Below are 25,216 nucleotides of genomic sequence, written 5' to 3' on the forward strand. Positions count from 1 at the left end.
GGTGAATGGAAGTATCATACACAGTGTCATTTAAAACGCTTTTTTTTTTTGTTGAAACAATGCTTGTCTAAAGTGTGTGTAAAATGGTAAATACATCATTAGACACTTTGCAACAAGTCAACCTAACTGCAGTGATGCATGGTGTTATTTCAGTTTTTTATGTTAAGGGTACTAGAAAGGTTGGGAATCTATTGCATCTACCATTGATTTGTGCTACAATAGCAGGTAAGAAAATCTTATGGCAACCACTGTGGTTGTCTATAGATCTTTTGCATTGAAAAGATTTCTTACCTAGATTTTGTAAATCCATTCTTCAGAACCTTGTATGAATGTTGAAGAGTTCTTTCAATTTTATCCCTTGAAGTCCAAAAATTAGGTTTATATGTGTTATTTAATCAATGGTGTTATCTTCCTTTTATGACTTAACAATTTTAAGCAGTGATAGCTTGCAATCTCACTTCAACTAATCCCCTACTATGGATGAACTGCCTTTTTGTCAATTTAATTACTAAATGTCAGAGGTTAGGGATAATGATTGAATACTAACATAGTACTGCATAATCTTTAAAAAAACTGAAATGTTTCCTTTTGCAGCATTTCCTATTTCTTGTCAAAACCTAACAGAAATGGTGAAAATGTCTGCGTATGCTGATATGAATGCTAAATTTCCATTTAAGCCTATAGCAGCAAAGCTTCAATCTTACTTTATGTAGTCTATGTGCCAAGTAATGTGTAAAGTTTCACAAAGTAAATAGTAATCCTAAGTATTCATCAGCCTGTTTGCAATCTACCTATATAAACAGCTGTGCTTAGACTTCTGAGTATTTTTAATGGAGCTGAAAAACTTACTTTTTACTAGTAAACAGAAATGGCTCTGGTAATGTTTTGATGGCACCTTTGAAGTCTATCAGTTAATAATGTGCTATTTTAACTTACTATTCTAAATGCTGCATTATGAGCGTGAAACAAACAGGTCAGTTTCATTGTACAATGTCTTTTTAAATAAGTGCTTTAATAAAATAGGTTTTAAGTGACAGCTTTGACCTGTTAAATGAAAAGCCTGAATATCAGAAGTGGGTATTTCTGTAGCCCTTCAGAGGTTTAAATGCTTTCTGCAATATAAGGACATAAATACAGCAGACACAGGAATACATCTGCTTCATCCATTGTACATCACAAATAATTGCTTTTTTTTTCCGCTGTCTTTTGAGTGGAACTGAGGAAATGAAAGGATACCATAGCATTTCATATCTTAAGCGTAAGACTTAATCACACAGAATAATAAAACCAAAGCGTTAAATTTTATTAATAATGTCATTGTTCCAGTATCCACTGAATAACTGGTGCTGAGTGACCTGTCTCTGAAGGTAAAATTAACCTAATTGGGAACTGAACCAGAGCAGCCTGGTGATAAACTAAGGTTTACAAAGGGTTGTGGTGGCCGAGGAAGAACTACAGCCAAATATTATGTAGTAACCACGCTTCCATGTCCTTGTCCTGTCTTAATTTGTTTCTTATATGAATGTTACGTACCACTTAAAACTTGTGTGCTCTCAGTTGCCTGCTTTCATTTGAATGACTGCAGTTCTTGTGAGCCTTGAATAACTGATAGACTTCATTGGCTTATATAAATGCACCTGACACACAACAGCTAGTGAAGTCTATTTTAATTGTCATAAAATATACATGAAGTATTGTAAGATGAATGCTCCTCTCTTCTGGAAATTTTCATATTCAAGACAGAGTAAAATTTGACATTAAAAAGACATGAGTTTTTAGCAAAGCTGGAAAATAAAAGCTTCTACTGACAGCATTTGCACTGAAGTACTCTTATGTGGGAGGAATACACATCAAGACATTTTATGACTAAAAACATGCTTAAGAACAAGGGTGATAAGTTTTGAGATCACCGCTTTTTATGGTATTTGTGTGGTGGGTGTGTTTACTCTTGTATAGTATTTTTTCTAGCGTAGAGCTGACTTAAAAGAAAGTGTGTGTGTCCATCCTTGTTCCATAACACACTTTGACTGTGTTTTGGACCTTAACCTTCTGAGGCTGACATCAGTACTTTATGAGGCAATGTTTTGATACATCAGCCATGAAGCTTGAGTCGTTCATGCTTTATCTTTTTGCTCATCCTTCAAGCAAAATATTATAATCATGGGAACACTATGATACTAAGCTATTCTAAATTTGATCTCCAAAACACTCCACAACCTGCTCTCCACCCTTGCCCTTCAACCATGGAACAAACCCACGCGCATAAGTTTAATTAACTGTCTGTTATTTATATTTATAGGTCACATGTGAGAGTACATAAAAGTGATAACTGAGCAGGAGGGATAGGGCAGTAGGTTGAAAATAACAGCAGGAAGCATTTCTTTCTCCTGGCAATCAGTGCTGTTAGAACAAACATTTCAACAAGTTTGCTGCAGTACCAGCACATTTTATTTTCCCAGTGAAGGTGGTAGTTGGACCATAAGGCTGCACATTTTTAATGTAGCCTTTTTTTTTTTCTTTTCTTACTATCTTTGTGAAGACCATTATTTACATGTTAATCTGCAGTGTAATTCCAATAAAGTGACTATATCCCGGTGTTGAAGAAACAAAATGGGAATGCTTTACAGTTTTCTATTGTAATAAGTGTTCTTATCTAAAAGGCATTTGAGTAGTAAGAGATGGAAGGGGTCAGAACCATGCCATGCTCCTATATGTGGCAAGTGGAGCAGGAGAGAAAGGAAGCTGCTTTGCCTGTATAAGCTGCCAGCTGCTTTTCTTACCAATGCTTATATCAGTTTAGCAAACTGTTTTCTATAGTTTGTGTATGTGTAAAATCCATTCTAAATAGAATAGAATAGTTAGGGTTGGAAAGGACCTCAAGATCATCTAGTTCCAACCCCCCTGTCATGGACAGGGACATCGCACACTAAACCATCCCACCCAAGGCTTCATCCAGCCTGGCCTTGAGCACCGCCAGGGATGGAGCACTCACAACCTCCCTGGGCAACCGATTCCAGTGTCTCACTAATTAGCAAACACTAGCTTCTGAATGATGCCTCCTACATTGATTTATCCAGAGTATCATCAAAATATTTGTGGTGTTCTCTTCTTAATGTGTAGAAAAACCTGAACAGAAAAAAATCCATTGCCGAGGCAGTTGCTGCTGAAATTTTGATGCAAAATAAGTTAATGAATGTGAAAGCACAGGGAGAAACAGTAAAGTATTGCCTTGCCCAACGTTTTTCATTTGGGTGGGGTAGATGGATGAATATTATGTTTCTTTCAAACAATATGCTCTTTCGTGTAACTTATTGTTTATTGTTATGAGAGAGCCCCTGACTGATGTCTGCTGGTGTGAGTAGTGCCATCTGTAAAACAGGCTTCTGACTTGCTTAAGAGTTCAGTCCTGTAGGTTATGTATCAGGGCAAAGAGATTAAGTGGTTAATTTTGGTGGGATGCTGTTTGCCTGTTTTACAGTAATATTTTTACAGCTTTCTGAAAAGACCAAGTACTAAATGGAAATTATTTTTCATTGTGTGCCTTGTTTAGCCAGACAACATGTTATAATCTGGCATTAGTATTTTTTCCAAGTGAAGCTTGGCAGACAAAACTGGGGGATGGTGAAGGAGAAAACTTACTTCATGGTTTGCTCTTGTTAAAATGCATCCATTATAATGAAAGCATTGGCTCGTGGCCTGTTTTTATTTGGAAATAGTCCCAGTAGCAGGGATGCTAAAGAATTTAAGTGGCCTGGTTCTTCAGGAGATGATTTGGAATGGGGTTTATTCTTCGCTGCCCCCCACCTTTTGAGAAATAGCAGATACTGAATGGCACCTCAGCTAGCAGGGATGCTTACCTGCTTTCTGGGTTACTGCTGTAAAATTAGGTAGGGAATGAAATCTGTGACTTGGAGTGGATGCCCGAAGTAACTGACTGCTGTGTTTCCACCTACATTTGGAAATTCTGTTTCCCAAACACACTTTTTCATGCTATATGTGCCCTCAGTATGTAGCTATTGTTCCTCAACGGTGTGTTTGGTGACCTTGTGGGATTGTGTGGTATGTACAGGTCAAGCTTTGGCACTTGCTGTTGCTTTTGTATCTTCTTTCTAACTACAGTTTTAGCTTGGCTGGTAAAGCTGTTATCCTGAGTCAATGATATGTTGTGCTTTCTTACACTTAATTAACTTAAAGTGTAGAAATTGTATTGATTTTTCTCTTCCAAATTCTTCCAAACTAATTTATGAGAAGTATCTTACGAAAAAGTAGCAGTTTCGGCCTTTGTCATCTTTTCCTTTAAACTTGCTCTTCATTCATCAAGTAGCATGTGGCATGATGATCTTTAATGGATGTAAGATAAAGCTCTCAATTTTTTTTCTTTATGATTGGTGGAGCAATATGCTGCTTTTGAAGAAAATTAAGTCTGTATGTGTACAGTAGATAGGAAAGGAGGAAAAAATTAGCTGTGATTGTGGAGCTAGACACAAAATAGGTTTATAAGGTGTAATCACTGTTAAGTTTCTGTATGCTGCTGGGGCTGAGGAGTTGAGCTTTCAAATATACTGGACATGGTTTAAAGGCTAGTTAATTTTTCAAAACTCTTGAAAAGGCTCTGCTATTAAATAAAGAGGGTGCCAGGTGAAAGACTGAAGTGCTATCAAGAGTAAGAGTAGCAGTAGTACAAAAGCTGTTCCGTACCACATGTTCGACATGTGCTCATGTTTATTGTAATGCATGTTCTATTGAGAAATGAATTCTGTGGAAGTAAATGAGAAACTGTAAACTTTGTGTCATTCTGTGGCTGCTATCAAATAACATAATGGTAAATATGCTGAAGTACAACATCTGAGATAAATGTTGCAATGAGTTAATTTCCATTGTTCTTGCAAAACACTCCTGTTGGATTTCTGAGATACATTTCTTTAATTCTTAAACCACATATAGCAATGATTCAGAAAATACTTTCAAATATTGCTAGTAAGCAATTTTCTTTATCAAATTAATTTACAGAGGGCATGAAGGAAGAACCTGAAGTGCTTTTCGAGGAACTGCTTGAGAGGGCCAAAGCTGGAGAGCCCAAAGCACAAACAGAGGTAATTTTGTATGCTCTTTGTCCTGTCTTGTTTACTTTTAATTCCGAAAGTAGCACTGCCTGCTGAAGAAGCATTATCTCTTGTTTTGTTGAACTGTATCTGTTTTGTTCTTAAACTATTAAAAGAAAGGTGATGCCGGATGATTTCTCTGCTTGGAGAAATGCTGCTTGTTTGGGAACGTTAGTGGCTTCAGGTCCAACTCTTGAGTAAGCTTTTAGGCTGCACGTGGAAACGGGGAGAGTGAGCTGAGAGAATGGAGAAGGGACAGAACTGCACATGCCAAAGAGTTACTTGTGGAAGCGTGCAGATAGGGACTGTTAGATGCTATTGGCTCAGCCCTGAACCACTATGTACAGAGATCCCAGAACTCTTAGGCTGGATGCTATGGAGGGAACTGCCATTGAGGTGCTTTAGCAGGAACAGAGGTTGGTTGACGTTTTGCTTCTATAGCATTTCTCTGTTGAATTAACACATTTTAGAAAAGAAGCCCCATCTCATTTCCTGAAAGTAGGTATGTTTAGTTGTGTAATGGCAGATATAACTTATTTAATAATGGTAGTTCTGTCCCTGTATGTGTTAGCACTTTAGGTGTCCCTTAGATTTTAGACAAAATGTACCAGTTTTCTACTGCATTCCATTCTCTGCTCTATTGGTCTAGTATAAACAGCTTAACATTGTTTAAAACAGTTTTAATTCATGTTTTACTTGATTAGTGTTTTCCTTGAGCATTCTTTTCCAGACTCAGCTTTGCTGGCAAAAGGGAGTGGTTATAATCTCCTGCATGCTCATTGATGGTTTGGGTTTTTCTCCCAGGATCACCGCTAGTTCTGCAAATAAAAATAGAAGGTGGGGATTGTCAAGAAATCCTTTTAAAGCTAGTAAAAAAAGCTCCAACAGGGCAGTGTGAGACTGGCTTCCCACTCACATCTCAAGTTGTTTGAGGGGCAGGCTGTCCTTGGAGTTGTAATCTGAGAGTAACAAATTCCTCACCTTTGAAACAGCCGGTGGCTTTTAGGAGAATGAGGCTGTAGCCTTGAGGGGATCACTGCTGTAAAATCCACATTTTGGCTTTACTCATCCACACAAAGGAAAGATTATATAACAGATTTTCTTAACTGGAAGTTAAATCCTGAAAGAATATTTATGGGGCTGTCTCGGTTATGTATGCATATGTTTGTATATAAATAATGGGATTTTTTTTTTTCCTTCTCAATTCATTCCACCTTCACTCCCTTCCTTTAGATCTTTTGCTGCGTACACTTTCTATTCCCACACAATAATAGGATTCTAAAAAGAGATCTAGCATGCAATTCTGCTTCAGTATGCATTCAGGATGAATTGACTGCCTGAAAAGGAATCGCAAATGCAGTCATTTCTTTTCTATGCAATCAAATGTCATCTCCCTTGTGGAGAGGGTATTAACTTTTAGTTTTAAAAACCCTAAAAAAATACAGGTCTTCTCTTTTGTTGTATACATACTTCTAGAATCAGTTAGAAGCATCAATTTTTATATCTTACCTTTGTAAGAGTACAAATGAGAAGCTGAGATGGTACTGTTGTGCTGTTTGATAATAATTACAAAGTCAAACACAAGAAATCACTCCATTCCCTGGCTTATAGTTATTACTGAGTTTATTCAGAAATTACCATGTGGTGACTATGGAGATACATACACTCTGAGTGGCTGTCAACTTGTATTACCTAGCTTTATGTAGTTAGTTTATTGAGGAAATAATTGTATAGCAGTTACATACATGAGACACCCACAGATGGAATTCTGTAATGGAGAAAAGGCAGTTCTGTGTCTTTAACTGGAAGATCTCTATAAGGGAACTGCTAGAGATAATCACCTCAGGCCCACAGGCGAGACCAGCCTTTGAAGAAGTACAGCATGAAGATCTGTGTTAGGCCGTTATCAGCTGTGACTACATTTCAGTTTTAGCTTAAATGAAAGAGACTGTCCCAGACTGCTTAAATGATAAATCTGAGGTTAAGACCTTTTCCCACTGGTTCTTCTACCTCCTTTGACTGCTGCAGGGCAGAACTTTGCAGCCCTCTTCAGGTCATTCCCTGTAGGAGCTTTGCTGTGAGGGTGAAAACTGCTTTCTTGAGAGAGCTGGTAGACCTTCCAGTAGTAATTCATGGAAAGCTTTTATGTTTGGTGCTGGGCTTGGAGGTGGTTTGGTTTTTCTTTCTCTACCAAAACTTTTAACATACACAAAAAACGTATAACTTTATAAATCCAAATAAAGGGAAAATATTTTCTGTGTGCTCGGATTTTGCGGGTGGGATCTGTAGGGATTTTTTTTTTTTGAGAGAGTAATTTTGATGAGTAAATCTTAATGCTGAACTTAAGAAACAACCTCCCAAAACCCTCAGAATGTCCAAAAAAATACCAAAACCAAAACAAACATAACATACCTCTTTTACGACAGATGCAGGTTTATCCTTTTGCTTGTGCATTAGCCTTGTGCAATGCAACTAATTCCAAAATCTGATAGCTGATGAGTTTCTGTGTCCAAGAGATCCTTAAGAACTTAAAAGCTGCATCATTAAATCCTGCTACTCCTAAAGCTTTGCTCAGTCTTGATAGTTACCAATATAAACATGCTCAAGAAAGCTGTTGTCAGAGGATGTTATTTATCATGTAACTTGTTCAAGCAGTTCCTTTGTGAAATAAATAGCTGAAGTCATATCTGCAGCTGGGTGATAAAGGTGATAAATTACTCAATTGCTGAAATTTCCTTTTTGTTGTTGTTGTTTTTGTTTTTCCATCTCATGCTCTTTTCTTGGTTCGCCACTGTATCTGCGTGCTGCGTGTTGAGCTCTGGCATGACTGTAATCAGTGTTTTGTTCTGACTTTTGGATTACTTAATCCAACTTTTTTTCTTATTTTTGTAAGTTTTTGAGTAGCTTCACTGTATGTGCAATGAGTTTAATCACTATGATATCTACCCAGTACCTGTCTATGTAGAAGCTGTTGAAGCACTTACTTCAGTGTATGAAACAGCTAAAAGGCTGGAGACCTAACCTCTACTGGAAGGAAAAGATCTTTTTGATTCTACCAGTCTGTTTAATCTATATGGGAATCATGTGAATTATTAATCTTTCAAAGGTAGGGGCAAATCTTTTGACCTTTTGTTTAGAGGGAATTTATTCTAGCTGAGTTCCAGGGGATGGGAGGAGAGAGATAGAGAGTAGTGTATATTTCAGTAACCAAAGGAATTTTGTTTCCTGCTTATTGTAGGTGGGGAAACACTTCTTAAGATTAGCAGAAGAGGAAGATGAAGAACTTAACAATTGCAGTGCAGTTGACTGGTTCATCCTTGCTGCTAAGCAGGGTCGAAGAGAAGCTGTCAAACTATTGCGTAGATGCCTGGCAGACAGAAGAGGTATGGATTCTCTGAGACTTCTTGTCTGTGCTTCCCACTTTAACTGAAGTAATACTATATTTATTGTAACACTGAAAAGAGTAGTTAAAATAAGATGGGAATGTTCATGGCAAAGTTATGTGAGTAGTTGCTGGCAGTCTGTTCAAATAGGTGATTTAAAAAGCATTAATTACTGATGCTACTCATAAAAGCATAAAAGCATTTTTATTGATTATTTGCTGGAATTCCTTCACAGAATTCATGCTTGTTTTTCCCCTTCCCACCTTTCACTGAAGCTTGTTTTTCTTTGGACATGAAGGTTGTATATAACCACACACCACCTACATATCTGCTGTTGTTTCATTCTTTTGCCCCTCTCCAACCCTTCTCCAAACTGGTTTTTTTTTCACTGTCTTCTCCCACTTAAAGGTTCATATCTTCCTTCATGCTACTTCCCATGCTTGGAATGGTCTCCTCTTGACCGTGAACTATCTGAACTCTTATTTATGGGGAGGAGGAGGGAGGAACCAAACCAAAATACTCAACAAAACAACTTCATTAAGTTGTTGCTGCTTGTTACATGTCGTCCATGTATATCCACACTACCTTTTTGCTTGAATAGCTGTACTGCAAAAGCTGAAGCAAGGCATAAAGAAAATGCATATCTTGCACCATCTTTGGAGTACATTTTAAACTTAAGTGATGCAATTAGATTTAAATAAGGAATGGGCACAAAGAGCATTTGTGCAATTTACTTAGGTGGTCAAGATGTGGATGAAACTTGAAAAGTTCTAGTCTAAACTGGGAAAAATAAATTGTGGACAAATCTGTCATTCCTGCACAAGTGTGGGATAATAGTATGTAATGTGTTTTTCTTGAGGTATTACTTCTGAGAATGAGCAAGAAGTGAAAAAGTTATCATCTGAGACTGACTTGGAGAGAGCTGTGAGGAAAGCTGCCTTAGTCATGTATTGGAAATTAAACCCAAAAAAGAAGAAGCAATTAGAAGTTTCTGAACTACTGGAAAATGTTGGGCAAGTTGACAATGAAGGTTTGTTGACAATGAATGAACTGATTGTGGTATTGCTACAACACAGACTGGCAGGCAGAATACAACTGAAAACTTAAGGGGCCTTAAACAATCAGATATGAGGTAAATGTATGAGCTACTTAAGAAAAAGAAACATTATCAACTTGTAACTCACTTACTAACTGTGATCTTTGGACCAACAGTTAGTTCATAGAGGCCTGCCAACTCTTGCTGTGGCTGTGATTCAATTAAGCACTTATTCAAGTGACCAAATGTTAAAAATACCTTCATTTAGCACTTGCTGTCCTTGAAAAGTAATTTTAATGCCTTTACTTGATTTGATTATTTACTTATTTATCCCTTAACAGTCATCCTGATACCTTACTAGATTTTTCAATTTACAAACTTAGTCTTCAAGACAGCTGTCTCACTCTGATGTTACAGCAGTATATGGTAACTATATCAATGCTATTCCCTTTTCTAATACAGTAATAGGGGTATATAAAGCTATATAGCCACTCCTTACCTGTTTATACATACATTTGTCCTTTTTCCTGATTTTGAGAAAATACTGTTCTCCAGATACCACAGTTTGAAGAACATTGCAGTTATTTTTTGATCACTTTGACTGCTTTGATTTTCCATTGACTTCTGTTATTGAACCAGATGGTGAGAAGCAACCTGGCCCACTCCCAAAGTCAGTGCAGAAGCAGAGAAGAATGCTGGAGCGATTAGTGAGCTGTGAATGTGAGTGCATGCTGCTGCTTTCAATCTTTGCCTGTGGTTTTAGTTTCTATTTTGTTTTGCTAAGCAATTTTGTGCTGCCAGAGTAGGTATGTACAGCAAGTTTGGATTGATGTAAATCGACAGTGTCAGTTTATTATATGTGCATGATAAATACCTGATCTGCATGTGATGTTACAGAAGACATCACCATTACAGTCAACTTGTCAGTGATTAGTATTCTAAGAGGAGTTTGCATGTCAATTGTTATTTTTATATTCTTGACCTTTCAGCACATACAAGTCTATTCGGGAAAAAAAAAATCTTTGCACTTCCATTTTTCTTTTAGTTTAAACTGTAGTAACCTTTCTGATTACAAGATAGAAACTAATTATGCAGCCATTTAATGCAGACAGATCCCTCATTCTATTTGCCTTGCTTTTGTTTGCCATTCCCTTATAATTAATGTTTGTCTTTTCATATTTGTTTGAGAAATGATGTAGGAAAGATGCAATGCACCAAGATATTTCTTTCATAGCACAGGAGCAGATAGTTCATGTAGTGGAGAAAATTAAACCACTCAACACAGTCAGATTTGTAGGCCCAAATCTGTGAGTTCTGCAAGGTATATTGTGGTGGGGGGCTGGAGTTGAGATACAGTTCTCCCTAGCCTTGCTTACCTAAAAAATGCTGATATGCTGCTGCGACTTCAGGAGAAAAGTCAAGTTCTTATATTAAGAAAATGAATTCTAAACAATGCAGGATATGTGGTTTTTCAAGAAGTTGCGGACATATAATTATGGTATATAACATAAGGTTTGATTAATTGTGGTTTGGAAAATCTCACTTCCTTGAAATGCAAAGGTCATGTGAAATAGTTTGTGTGCAATCTGGATCAGTTTTTGAAGAGCACTTTTAAATATTGCAAAGCATATTACTTACTAGTACATCTATAGTTGAGAATACATGTAATTAAAGCGTTGTATGTGGATTAGTGAACCGAATCTGGGGGTTTGCAGGTTTGAATTCCTTGAAAGATCAGTTGTACATTTCATTAGGTCAGTTTGGCGTTCACCTTCAAGGATTGTGTTGACTATGTAGGTGACTTATGAAAATAACATTCCTAAGAAGAATGGCATATTTCAGTTTTACATTAACTTTCACAGAAGTAAAACAGGAGGGGGGACACGGGCATGTATATATAAGTAAGGAAGGAGATGATGGGAGAAGTAGTATTTTGGAGAGCATGCTTCTGGTTCTGTCAAAACTTGTGTGAGAGGAGGTCAGCTGTTCTTGTGACTTGTTTGCCACTTCTGAAAAGATAGAAATAGTCCTTCAAGGGTGAGACCTTTGTCCAGTCACTGTACCATGAGTTCATTGGAGCTATGTTCCATTGGTGCTTAGTGGACAACACTAATGTTCTTTCCATCCCTTAACTGAACAGGACATGCTGAATAGAGCGAGCGCAAAGCAAGTCATTTTGTTCTGGATTGTTCAGTAATTCAGAGAGTGTCAGGAAAAGGAACTGGCAATTTCTTAAATTTTTTTATTTTTTTTTTTAAGTTTTAAGTGGCAGATAAAATAACAGGAGAGTAAATGAACCTACAGGTAAGTGTAGGCAGAAATTGATGTGCATATTTTTCTTATTTCTATGGCAGATGGGGGAGGCAGGGGAATTTGTCAGAACCAAATTGAAGAAAAAAAAATCTCTGAATAATAAAGTAGGATCTACAACATATGCTTTTTATATCAATTTTAGAGACATTTGGATGACAAAATACTAATAACATTTAAAAATGAAAAGTTTTCATCAAATGCTTAAAGTAGGAGTTAAGCTGTTACCTCTTTTCTGGAGGGCTTTTTATCTTTTCATGGATGAACAAGACAGAATTTACTTCTCTGATCCATTGAGCTTCTCCATTCATCTTGCTAGCAGGAGATTCTTCCTGCAGTTTTAATATATTGCCAATATTTGGAAGATAATTTTTGAGCCACATGCGTGCTTGCAGATATCTGATCTGGGCTATCCTTAGCGGAGGTATAAACAGAAGATTAGATCTGACATTGTCAGCGGACAGTTGTTGCATGCCTGAGAGTATACTTGTCATTACATTTGATATGTTGTCTGTACGTAGTAAGTTAAAACTCCTTCCCTCTCAGATGTCCCATGGTCTTGTAAAAGTGCTGTTGAGGAATTTTTGTGAGGTTCTAACCTTGTTTGCTTGCTTGATCTGGACCCCACCAAGATAGCTGAGGTGTCTCGCTGATTTCCTGGTGCAAGATCCAGTCTGAATTGTAAGAACAGTTAGCAAGAATAATGCTTTCTTGGTTGTTTGGAGCCATGCAAGATGGTATTTTGTGGAACATGCAGGTTCATGCAATGGTGGAGGGAGTAAAAGTCCAAGCAAAAGGCAACATTCGTGTTGTAAGATTAAAATGAAAGATAGATTGTAAGCTGCTGTTTTTCTGTTGTAGTTTCTAACACCCCTTTTCCTGTAGCAGGTATCTCACCACAAATGCTTTATTCTGTTCTGTATCTACAGTGTTTTCAATACTAAATACTGATATATTCCTGTGTAATTTCTATAAATATGGCATTAAAAATAATTTATTAATAGGCTCAAACCCACTATTCCTCTGATTTTAAATTTAGTGCAGCAGTTCAGTTTTCTGTATCTTTAAAATCTCAAACTAGTACTAAGTAGGCCAACTTTCATACGTGTGTATCAGCTGAATAGCTAAACTTACTGTGTAGGAGTTGTGTTACAGATTTTTGTCATTCAAAAGTCTTTCGTATCTACAGCAATATCATTTGCTTTAGTGTATGGAAAAAAGTTGCTGCTAATTATCCTTCTTTACAAACCACATCAAGCTTGTCTACTATAGAAATGAGCTAATCCATGCTAATGTAAGGAACTGGCTGTGCAGAGTTTGGAGCAGTGTATAAATCATTTTCTGTCTTGCAGCATCTCTGCAGTTTTCAGAAGTAACCTCTTGCCTCCCTTCCGCTCACAAGAGTGGATAAGGATCTTCAGGGCAGAGTGGTACATTTGCCTCTGTGCACAACTAAGCGAAGTATTTTGTTACTGTCTATTTGGTTTAGATCACAGGTGATATTGTTGATACAATTTAGGGGAGGCCATTTGTATAGCCACACAGCATACTGAATTAATACACTGTAAATAATCTATGTTAAGTCTTGTAGATGTGAATAATTGGGCATTTATCATAACTATGTCTGCAATTTCTAAACTCAGAAAAATGACAACATGTTAAATGCCAAATTAGAAGTTAGTTCTTCAGTTAACACCATACAGATAATTCATTACTGTTCCTGTACAATTCTATGCTTTCAGTGTGGCTGTTGCTTAAAGATGGCTCTCAAGCAGTTGCAAAAGATATCTTACAATTTTAAAACTGTTTGACCTAATCCAGTAGTCTTTTTTTCTTGGAGTACTTGCAGATAAGATATGTTCACACACTCTGTTCTCCTGCTTACTGGTATAATAAACTTACCTGCTGATCTGACAAGATTTAGAGTAGTCATATGTTGCTGGCACAAGCACGGATCTCAGAACAAGTGGCATCACGTAATCCATAAAGTGTTGTGATACTATTTATTCAATGTCTGTATTTTGTCTTACAGCTAAAAAATTTATTGCTTTGGATGACTTTGTTGAAATTACCAAGAAGTATGCAAAGGGAATCATCCCATCTAACCTGATCATGCACGAAGAAGAAGATGATGAATTGGCAGGGAAGACTCCTGAAGAGCTACCCCTGCGACTGAAGGTAAAAAGGCAATACTGAACAGGTTATGTTGAAGGGCTCTTAACTTAGGTGTTTCAGTCAAGACAGAAGTGACTTGCACTTGACTCTCAGAGCTGATGTTTAGTCTATATAAGTCAGTACAAAAATCACTGCTTTAATTTCTTTTTGGACTTGAATTCATATATATGTTTAACAGTTTCATATATATGAGTCATAAATTTAAGAGAAAGGAATAATTATTTTCCCTAGAAGAGGGCAATCTGCCTTCATTACATCTCAGCAAGAATTTGAATGTCCCTATCATAACTGTCATATTTTTATTACAGATGTCATGATATGTTTTATATCATAGCTATTTAAACAGGAGCAAACAGGCCATAGCCTTGAGGTGTGAAAAGGTTTTATTTTGAAGGAATTCAAGAACAGCAGAACTTGCTGTTAGTTTCTACACTGATACTTCATTACATAGTGAAAGTAAAAAGGGAAATTGAGGTGCCTGCATTCATACTGGTATAAATTTCAAGCGATGTAGGGGGTTTCTAGCTGCTGACATGAGAGGCTTTGTTGTCATTTTGTTGTCCATTATCATATGGTAGGGGTGGAAAAAAAGAAAGATGAGGGGTATGTCTTTCCAGTCTTTTGAATAACTAATACTATGAAACAGATGCATTTACAAAGAACAGGGGGCACCTTTGCTAATAAATAAGCTTATGCCCAAGTCATTGTGGGTTACCTCTGTTCATCACGACGCTGAAACATTCTTTGCCTTTCCCTTGAACTAATTAATCTAAGTTAATTAATCCTAAATTCTGAGAAGACATAAAAACTAACTTTATATGGAGGAAGGAGGATTGTTTGCAGCATCTAATAGGCAGATATGCAGTATTTGAGTGTGTGTTTGAAAAATCCTGTACCTTTTTATTGATCCTATATAAAGTGCATGGCTGGTCACAGGAAGAGGATTCAATCCAGCGATTCTCTGGTGACTGTGTTGGAAAATGCCACATGAGATAGGTAGTTTTAAGATCCTGTACAGTTACTGTTCTGGAGTTAAAAGAATCCCTAAATGTGTAGAAATTATAGATAAAAATATTTATGCTGCTTCCAAATGATATTTTGATAGCTGTATCTTTAGCTGCTTGGGAAGAATTGTTTTAAAGATAAACCACAGCTGTAAAGACTTCTTGTAAGTGCATATGAATCATATGTACCACTCCTGTAGTATATATGTGTATCACAATATATAGCATAATCCTTGCAGAACAGTGGCAAAGTGCTTTAAAGCTAAACTACTAATAGCTCAGCTAATAACCTAAGATAGTACAAGACTGCAGCCATGTAGTTTATCTTCAGTATGAAGTTAGCAGAGCAGATTATTTGCCTAGGAAGCCATTTAACTATGTGTGTCAAAGGTAATGAATTACATCTTTCATGAAATCAAAATCGCCTCAGCTTCATCTGACTGAATTAATCAAAATAAAGCTAATAATCTCAAAGTAATCTAATTTTATTGGCAACTTTCATCTGAAATATAAATCTTTTCATGTCAGCTGATGTTAGACAACTGACTGCCCATAAATAAAATGCTCATAAATAAAATGGTTCTTTCTGTCTTTCCAGGTTGTAAAATATCCACTTCATGCAATTATGGAAATTAAAGAATACCTGATAGATATTGCATCAAAGGCAGGAATGCATTGGCTGTCTACCATTGTTCCAACACACCATATCAATGCTCTCATCTTTTTCTTCATCATCAGTAATCTGACAATTGAGTTTTTTGCCTTCATTATCCCATTAGTCATATTCTATTTGTCCTTCATTTCTATGGTGATTTGCACACTGAAAGTTTTTCAGGACAGTAAGGCTTGGGAAAACTTCCGCACATTGACTGACTTACTGCTTCGTTTTGAACCAAACCTAGATGTTGAGCAAGCTGAGGTGAACTTTGGATGGAATCACTTAGAGCCATATATCTATTTTTTACTCTCCGTATTCTTTGTAATTTTTTCCTTCCCTATAGCAAGCAAAGACTGCATACCATGCTCAGAATTAGCTACCATCTCAGTTTTCTTCACAGTGACAAGTTACATGAGTTTAAGCACTTGTGCAGAACCTTACACACGAAGAGCATTAATGACTGAGGTAGCAGCAGGTTGCTTATCCCTATTGCAGGTATTACCTGGGAATTTTGGCTACTTGCAATTTTTGGGTAAAACGTTTTTTACTGTTCCTGTAGGTCATTTCTTTGTGATAAACGTAAGCATCCCATGCCTTCTGTTTTTGTACTTGTTCTATCTTTTCTTTAGAATGGCACAACTACGGAATTTTAAAGGCACCTACTGCTACCTGGTCCCATATCTGGTCTGCTTTATGTGGTGTGAACTCTCCGTGGTCATTCTGCGGGAGTCCTCTGGCATTGGGCTCGTTCGTGCATCAATTGGTTATTTTCTCTTTCTCTTTGCACTCCCAGTGCTAGGTGTAGGCATTGCACTGATGTGTCTTATCCATTTCATTAAGTGGTTTGTGTCTCTGGAGCTCATGAAAATTTTAGTGACTCTGGTTTTGTGTACTGTTCCTTTGCTCTTCCGCTGGTGGACAAAAGTTAACTTCTCTGTAGTGGAAATGTTTAAATCCCTCACTCGTAGCTCAATTGTGAAACTCATTCTAGTGTGGATTACAGCTGTAGTGTTGTTCTGTTGGTTCTATGTGTATCGATCAGAGGGAATGAAAGTTTACAACTCCACCTTGACGTGGAATCAGTATTCTTTCCTCTGCGGACCCCGGTCGTGGAAGGAGACAAACATGGCCCGCACTCAGATTCTGTGTAGTCACTTGGAAGGTCACAGAGTGACGTGGACTGGGCGGTTCAAGTATGTGCGTGTGACAGAAATTGACAATAGTGCAGAATCTGCAATAAATATGCTTCCACTTTTTATTGGTGATTGGATGAGATGCTTGTATGGTGAAACCTACCCTCTCTGTGACCCCAAAAATGTTACACTAGAGGAGGAAGAATTGTGTCGTCTCAAGTATTTGACAAAGCATAACTGCCACATGAAAATGTTTGATCGGTACAAATTTGAAATAACTGTGGGCATGCCTTTCAGTAGCAAAAATGGAACCAAGTCTATAGAGGAGGATGATATAACCAAAGATATTGTGCTGAAGGCAAGCAGTGAGTTTAAAAAAGTGTTGTTGAACTTGAGGCAAGGGAGTATAATTGAATTCAGCACAATTCTGGAGGGCCGTCTTGGCAGTAAATGGCCTGTCTTTGAACTGAAAGCAATCACTTGCTTGAATTGCATGTCTAAACTCTTACCTGCAGGGAGGCATGTGAAAATAGAGCAAGACTGGAGGAGCACAGTGCATACAGCCATTAAATTTGCTTTTGATTTTTTCTTCTTCCCATTCCTGTCAGCTGCATAATGAGCTCTCATATTGGTTCAGTGGTATCTTCAGTGTACGCTGCATTTACACTATCAAAGGATTGGCTTCTTAAAAGGTTAAGGAAAAAAAAGAAACAAAAACCAAAGCCACCTTCCTGTAGCAATGCTCAAAATGTATGCTACTGTAGAGCATTGCTTGAGTTTTGCAAGTGTACATGCTGTATCCTGACTTTAAACCCTGTATGACTGAAGTAATATATACTGATTTAATATTATAAATTAATACAGGGGATTGCTGCTGACTAATTGCATGGAGACTATTTTGTCCACAATGGATATATATTTGCCTGTGGTACGACACTAGATGAATTCACTTGCTCGATGTTAAAAGCACTTTACTCTTTAAATATTCACAATGTGCCCATTTGTATTTTCACAGGCATGACTTAGAATAGGTAGCTGACAACAGGTTGTGTTGCATATATTGCTTATATTTATTTGGTGTTTTCTAGACAAAAGTGATCTTACAGTCAGTACCTGGTGGTGTACAGTTCTGCATACAGAACTCCTTGTTTCACTATTGGTTCAGAAGACAGCAACTCTAATGTTTTCTGGAAGGGCACATTTTGCACCCAGCAAGGCTATAAAACCTTCTCGAGCATAAAACATACTGTACAAAATATGCTATTCGTCCTGATTGGTTACAGTAGCTACAAGTATGACACTAAAGTGTAATCCATGCTGGTGTGTGAAGGACGACCACCAGAGAGTAAGGCTGGTATTGAGGTGGTACCAGTAGTGGACAAGCCAAAGCAACTGAAAGTAGTACCTAAAACTCTGCCATGGAAACTGAAATAGAATGTTTGTTAATGATTTGTATTGTGCAAATAAACATAAAATACAAACTTGAATTAAATGGGTACATTTGTTCCCAATGCTTTGATGCTGTGAGCAGTTGTTTATGTTGCACTTATAACAGCTTTCACTGTGAAATACAATCTAGAGTTTAAAATGTTGTGGTGTGAGATATTTGAAGTTCTGCTTCACATTATTCAGATTTTACTGGTAGTTTTAAATAGGCTGTTGTAGCGATGAAATCTACACGTACTGCTTACCTCTGCTTTCGTTGTGACTTACTACCTTTTTTGACCACTAGATGACTGTACTTCACCAATACATCACATTGTTTCACCCACAGATCCTGTTAGTTGCCTTAGATTCTTTTTTTTCCTTCGCATATTAGTCATATAGGGATGGGCAGAAGTGTTATTGGTGAAAACTCTTGGTAGAGAAGGGGGAGTTTCTGTGAACAACGAAGCATTTAGCTGCACTCCCAACTATGGGCACCCTCTTGAGCATCACCCTATGCTGCAGGTAGGAAGAAGCCAAAGGTGCATACAGGTGTTCTGCCCTGTTCCCAGGTGGTGAGCAAAGCATGATGCTGCAGAGCAGAAGCCTCTGCCATCCAAAGCCACATAGATCAGAAAATCAGTGGAGTAGAATCATGTCATCTGGGTGCTTCTAGCTTTGAAAGTTGTCAACGGTCTCTGGTTCCACCTGGGGAAAAGAAATGGTGTTAAGGTGCAAATTTTGAATTAGTTTCATTTACCTGGGCCCATTTCGAAAGGAAATAAGCTGGACCTAGCCCTTTCTCCTCCTTTGGTTGGAACATCCATAGGCTCTTTTTACATACCGAAACATTCTTCCTGGCTCTAAAATAGAAGCACAAAAGATGCACATTTTTTCTTTATTAATTCTTTTGTTTCCTTTTCTTTGTTACTTGTACATAATTGTGAAACTTCATATGTAAGCAGGGGAAAAACGGCAAAAGTCTTGGTATTCAATGGTAATGTTAAAAATTCTTCTGGTTTCAGGTTTTGTTCTTTGTAAGGATGACAATTTACCAACTTACTGTGGTGCATTTTGAAGAAGTTATTAACAAAAGGGTTAATCCAGATACTTCAGCTCCCATCTGCAACATGGTCTGAGGCTTAACTCCAACAACTCAGACTTCTAGTTCAGCCCTTTCTGAGGAAATTAACAGGGAATATTAGCATATAACTTACTACTTTTGCCATGAATTATTAGGTAAAACTCTGGTTCCTTGGAGGGGGGAGCTCCCTCAAGGATGTCGGTACCAATACCGGCCAGATTCCAAGTTACACAATTTACCTTTATGCTCTTACATCAAAAAACAGCCCCTGGACTAGCTAGATACTGGGAAAAGTAATCCACGTGCTCTGTAGTGACAGGTTGATGGGGACAGTTGAACTCATCAGATGCTTCTTTCCAACAGAGGTGAAAAGCTTTGAACATCAGCACATGGTAGGCCGTTTTCCACACATTTTCAGCTATTCTGTGTATCCAGAAGGGGAAGAGGTGGTAAATCAGACTTCAAGACCTTTAAATAATGCCGTTTAAAGCTAGTTCTTGAGTGTTCCTTTTTTAAGGCTTTTCATGGAAAAAGAGGATACATTAGTGGTAATGTGAGGGATAACTACTCCATTTTCTTGTCTGTCTAGTCTTCTGTGTTCTGAAACCTTTAGCAAATAAACCTTTTCTTTCTAATCGTATCTCAGCTGACAGGCACAAAATCACTATTACTTAATAAGCAATTGCAGTTCCAGGCAGGGTGTTTTTGCAAAGGGTGCTTCTATGTACTTCACATCTTGCGAGCAAACAGAGCACAAAATAACTTTGTTCCCATCATGTGTGCTACAGCTCTATATTCCAAGCCAGTCCATCTTCTAGACTGTAAAGGAGACAGAATGTGGCAGCTGCTGTTAATTATTCAATTAATCCTACATTTATTATTTTCTTACTCAGTTTTGAAGACATGATGAATTATGAGCAGTTCCAAAGATAGGTGCCCTTTCTCTAGGCTGATAACTCAGTCTTTTGAATTAGTATTAATTAACTGAAGAGGAGGAGGAGGAGAGTACACGGCTATTGACACATCTAAATTAAGTTCTGCTGTTCTTCTGTAAGCTCGGCTTTAGCATTTAGAATATACAGAAGTTAGAGTAAATACTCATTATTTGAATTTCATCCTCAAAGTAATGTGAAAAAGTACTGTTTGTTCTCCAAACTGGTACATGTTTCCATAAGCACAGAAAAACAACAAAGCATGTATAGAAAGTCTGAATAATTCAAGAGCCTACTCTGTAATGACTAACAGCCTCTTGCGGTAGGCAAGAATGCAAAGGGTTTGTTCTTTGCATTTTGCCCTGTTCTTCCACAGCAGGGAAGCAGTGGGTCTGTAGGAATTACATGTGGTTTTATTCCCAGAACTATCTGGGCTTAAGTGCCTTAAAATAGCTATTATGAATTGTAAAGTTTCTTGCAATTTTTGTGTAAAGCAGGGCAACAAGAATGTTACCATTTGGGTATCACAGCCCTTTCTGACTGCTGGTGAACTTGAATCTTTGACATGAGATGCCACTGTTCAGAGCACACCCATATCTGTCTGCCTTTTGCTTCTCTATTTCCACTGAAAAGGGTAAAAGACATTTCAAGGTTGTGAATACTTTCTTAATGCTTTTGAAACCCATTGCAGCCTTTCAGGGTAAAGGTCAAAATGAAGAAGGTTAAAAGAGACTGTGCGTTGATCTCATCTTCAGGGTTCATTTGGTTGAACAGCAGATAGGTACGAAGGAAAACCCTCAGTCATTAAGTTAGAAAAATATTAATCCATGCAGCAAAAACTAGGTAAAACCCACCAACTTGTAAAGGGATATATACCCACTCTAGCAACTGCCTACATCCATGCAGACCTTACTTAAATGCAAATAGGATGCCTAGAAACTAAACAACCAAATCGCATTACTTTTTATATGCCTTAATTAAGATGGTTCATTTATTTTCATATTATTACTCAACAGATTTAATTAGCTTTTATTCTGGAAGGAAAAAGATCATTAATATCCTGCAACTTCCTCTTATAAATTACAGCCTGATATGGAAAAGATGAGAGTCATCTTCCCATTAAGGAGGAATGTTCAGCACTGAGAAAACTTGCATTTTCATCACCTCTAATAAACCTGAATTTCATGTTTTGAAGCAGAACAGATCATAGAAACACTGCCTGCAACCTTCTGTTACAAAACATTTCACATGAGTACAGAAGGAAATGCAGGACGTGTCTTCCCACTGGCAGCCATTGGAAGCAGCTTCTGTAACGTTGTAGCCTCACAACACTCATTTCAGCCTTCTCATCTGACTAAAGTTTTCAATTTGTACAGCAAGTGATATGTTTTACTACACATTCCAATTTGAGTACTGAGTTGCTTGGGGTGTTTCCTCTGAGAGGCTGCAACAGCTGCTGCTGAAACCCAGGATCTATGGAATCCTACTGAAAAGTGTGCGTTTAGATACAATCAGACTTCCCAAAATACAACAGAAACAACAGAGCAGGAGTTTATTGGTCAAGAGCTTTTCAGCCAAGAAGCAGCTGTGTGCCCAGCACATGTCATGTGGGAATGCCTGTGTATAACTCACCCAGCGAGTTCATACACTGGTTTTGCACCAGAGCCACCTGACACTGGAGTTTGCCCGCACCCACATAAATATGCCCCAGGAGCTTTCCTGCCTCAGCAGCACATCCTCAGGGCTCTGCTGTAGCCCTGATCTTTGCCATCTCGTAGATTCTTTCAGCCCTAACTCCCCTTTCCCCATTTCTCACAACCTGCACACTGGGATGCGAGTTCCTCCTCAACTGTCTTACTTCGCAACAAGGAAAATAAAGCAATGGAATTCCAGTGTCTTCCAGGGCATTCCCAGTGCTCCTCCTGAAGAATGTGCAGGTTTTCCTACAGCTGCTTCCAAACAATAGGCTTCTATCCTCAAACTCACAATAAAAATGAACATGTGCTCCCAGGACAGTGACAATACTGACTTGGCAGCCCAGACATTCACAGCCCAACACAGGCTCGTAGGTGTATTCCTGGAGACTGGTGGCACTGCCTGCTCAAAGATGGGTCACTTCTCTTCATGCTAGATGCAGCAGAAAGTGCTCTCTGTGATGGATCTGGCTGCACCATCCACCCCAACACATTTACAGGCTGCTGTATCCTCCTGCAGATCCCCATTACAAAGAGAGAAGAGAGGGCTCTACCCAAAGGTTTGTAACTGCTCCAGTGTGATGGGGGCTGGATTTACCAAGGTCAGCTGTGTTCAGTTAGCTTTGGACTTCCCCACCTGCCACTAGTAACAGAATTGAGCCAGGTCACGTGCAGGCATGGCTACTCCAGTGTCCTGGTGTGCTGATGTCTCCGCTATCCTGGGTCCAGCACTGACAGGAGCACTGCTGGAGGATGGTAGGTCTTTTGGGGGCACTATCTGGGTGGAATTGTTGTGGGGAAGGGGGAGTCTCAGGGCTGAAGCATCACCTTGTACAGCCACAGTGAGGTGGCCACAGCCTCTGCTCCTGACAGCTTTAACGGAGCTGGGATTGTCGGGGCATCCCTTGCTCCCAGAGAAGGTGCTGGGCACTATTGCAGCACCATGAGGGCTTTGATCCTGGCAAGGAGCCCTGTAATCCTGTGCGTTAGGGGAGTTAGCATGGATAAGGGGTCTAGCCCCTGGCAAAATATCTCTGTTGCAACTTTAGTTCTGAGCACAATCTCTTTTTAAAGGTGCTGGTATCTTCCCGTTATGGTCTGGAGGATGTGAATCAGGGTCTTTTCGTCATGGGCCATTTGGAGAGGAAGCTCTCAGATGGCTTAAGTCTCCCTAGCACAGCCTGTCTTGTTCTGCACGCTGTATAGATGGACTCTGCATTTAGGGTGGTCGGCAGTGCCTGAAACTTGTCAGTGACAAGTCAGTACGCGCCTTCACTGCTTGAGCAGTACGAATGTGGTAGGTGTGTGGAATAGAAGCATCACACCTCCGAAGCTGCTTTGATGGAGCTCGAAAGACTGTGGCTGAAAAACAAACACTTGGCAATAGGAGAAATATAAAAGCAGAGAGAATGGTGTGGTTGGGTTGCTCTTGGGAAGCTGCTATTTGACATTGTGACATGTGGTATTCATATAACTATAATATATAACATACGGTGGTCACAATGTTGCCATCCGGTATCCTGGATCTTAATATAAGTGGGAAGTGAAGTTTTTAACCTTTGTGATGATATAATTCACCTATTTTTAGAAAATATGTTCCAGCATTAGGTTGCACATCTGTTGCTGATCCATGGATAAGTATAAAGCGGCTTCTACCCCTAGACCAGTGCCACCTCAGCCCACATGGGCTAGCCATTTGCTCACAGTGGAGCCTTGCCTGACACTGTGGGTCCCTGCTGTGCAGGCTCTGGTGTCCTGGGGGTGCACCCCCTCTTCTGCCACAGAAAACCTCCCTTGCATCCTGTGCCGATCCGTCCGAGTAGCAAGGCAACCACCCCACAGCTGATGCCACAGCCCATGCATTTCCAGCTGTCAGTGCAGCTGATTTTATTCCCACTGTAATGGCAGGTGATGGACCCTTCAACCCTGTTCTTGAATCTGATAATGACACATTGGTGTACATTTCAGAAAAACAAAGTCTTAAGAGAAAGAGCTCTTAAACGAAACCCAACTTAAAATCCCTTCACTTTGTAGCCAAGTTTGTAGCTTCATCTGGGTTGGTGTTTCATCTGTTATGAGGCTGGATTAGTCAGTGTTAGTGACATCTGCATTAGCTTCATGGAGATGTCAGTGAATGATGTACAAAGGTAATTAACAGTTCCCGTTTCCAGTCTTAATTATTGACAGTGATTTTAGTTCTCATCTGCAGTTTGATGCAGGATGCCAAAAGCGCCACGGTACAAGACATCACCCAACTGCTGATGAGTTACACTTCAATATGTTCTTTAAACGTCAGAGAACACAGTCCGGGGGGGGGTCTAATCCTGTCCTCCCATAGGGGCACTGCCTAAACAGTTACATGTGGCTCATTAACGTCCATAGAGAGCGCAACTGCGTCTGCAGCCTCTGTGTGCCTGTTTGCCTTACATCTTCAGTGCTTCTTGCAAGAAACTGATGCTCCGCACAGGGTGGGCAGGGGTCCTTCGGCTGGGGACCACCGCACATGTGTGCTTTGCCATCAGATGGCGCTCCAGGCTCACGCTGCGGCTTTTCTTCCTCTGCTGATGTCTCCACAGGGCACCGCCGAGGAACAAAAGAGCCAGGTTCTGGTTTACTCCATTTCAGAGAGGAAATGCAGCAAGAAGAATCTCTTCTGAAAGGCACATAACCATCTGTAGACCCAGCTCCCCGCCAGCTACAAACGGCATTGCAGAAAGGCCTAGCAAAGGCATTGTTGCAGAGAGAGTCTGCAGTACAAGGCTATGAAAACACAGGGGAAGTAACCTTATTTTGGGGTGATAAAACCATGTGTAATGATAAACTAACAGTATATGAAACAGTGCATGGCAAACTTATGAAACGTGCAGTCTGGCGGCTTTGCAGCTCAGCAGCATCTTAAGAAGGCTCCTGTCTCTGGGATCTTTTAACTTAAATCTAACAGCATTGATCTGCGTTGTGTGCTTTTGTTGTAACGCGACCGGAGACAACGCATGGACCTGATGGACCTTCTGGTGGGAGCTCTGGTTCTTACTGTGTCTTCATGGGTTAGGTGGAGCAAACTAAAGTTCAAAACAAAAATCGGGGTTTTTCATAACTTTAATGTTTCTATTCACTTTCCAAGCTGAACAATAAGAGAATCTGTGGCAGAGTTTAATTAAAACTTAGGCAGGAGACGTGCTGCTTTAAGGGAAATTCTAGCTGCAACTCTTGCTTGAGATCTCTGTGCACTGTAATTAATGCATAGGTTGGGAAAGCAGAAAGGTTGTGTCAAGATCACAGC

The 25,216-nt window shown here is 39.0% G+C and overlaps 1 protein-coding gene across 2 annotated transcripts in view; it reads left to right on the top strand.

The window, feature by feature from the left end:
- Positions 1-18,317, top strand: part of WFS1 (wolframin ER transmembrane glycoprotein) — a 33,813-nt gene extending 15,496 nt beyond the window's left edge. For both annotated transcript variants that reach the window (XM_065659655.1, XM_065659645.1), the window contains exons 3-8: positions 5,011-5,093; positions 8,341-8,485; positions 9,345-9,515; positions 10,161-10,241; positions 13,864-14,009; positions 15,609-18,317. In XM_065659655.1, coding sequence (XP_065515727.1) covers positions 5,011-5,093; positions 8,341-8,485; positions 9,345-9,515; positions 10,161-10,241; positions 13,864-14,009; positions 15,609-17,417 — 2,435 coding nt within the window. In that variant the 3' untranslated portion in view covers positions 17,418-18,317. The remainder of the gene's footprint in view (positions 1-5,010; positions 5,094-8,340; positions 8,486-9,344; positions 9,516-10,160; positions 10,242-13,863; positions 14,010-15,608) is intronic.
- Positions 18,318-25,216: the final 6,899 nt, after the last annotated feature.

This window comes from Lathamus discolor, chromosome 1 (genome assembly GCF_037157495.1).
Source record: "Lathamus discolor isolate bLatDis1 chromosome 1, bLatDis1.hap1, whole genome shotgun sequence".
Taxonomy (NCBI): Eukaryota; Metazoa; Chordata; class Aves; order Psittaciformes; family Psittacidae; genus Lathamus; species Lathamus discolor.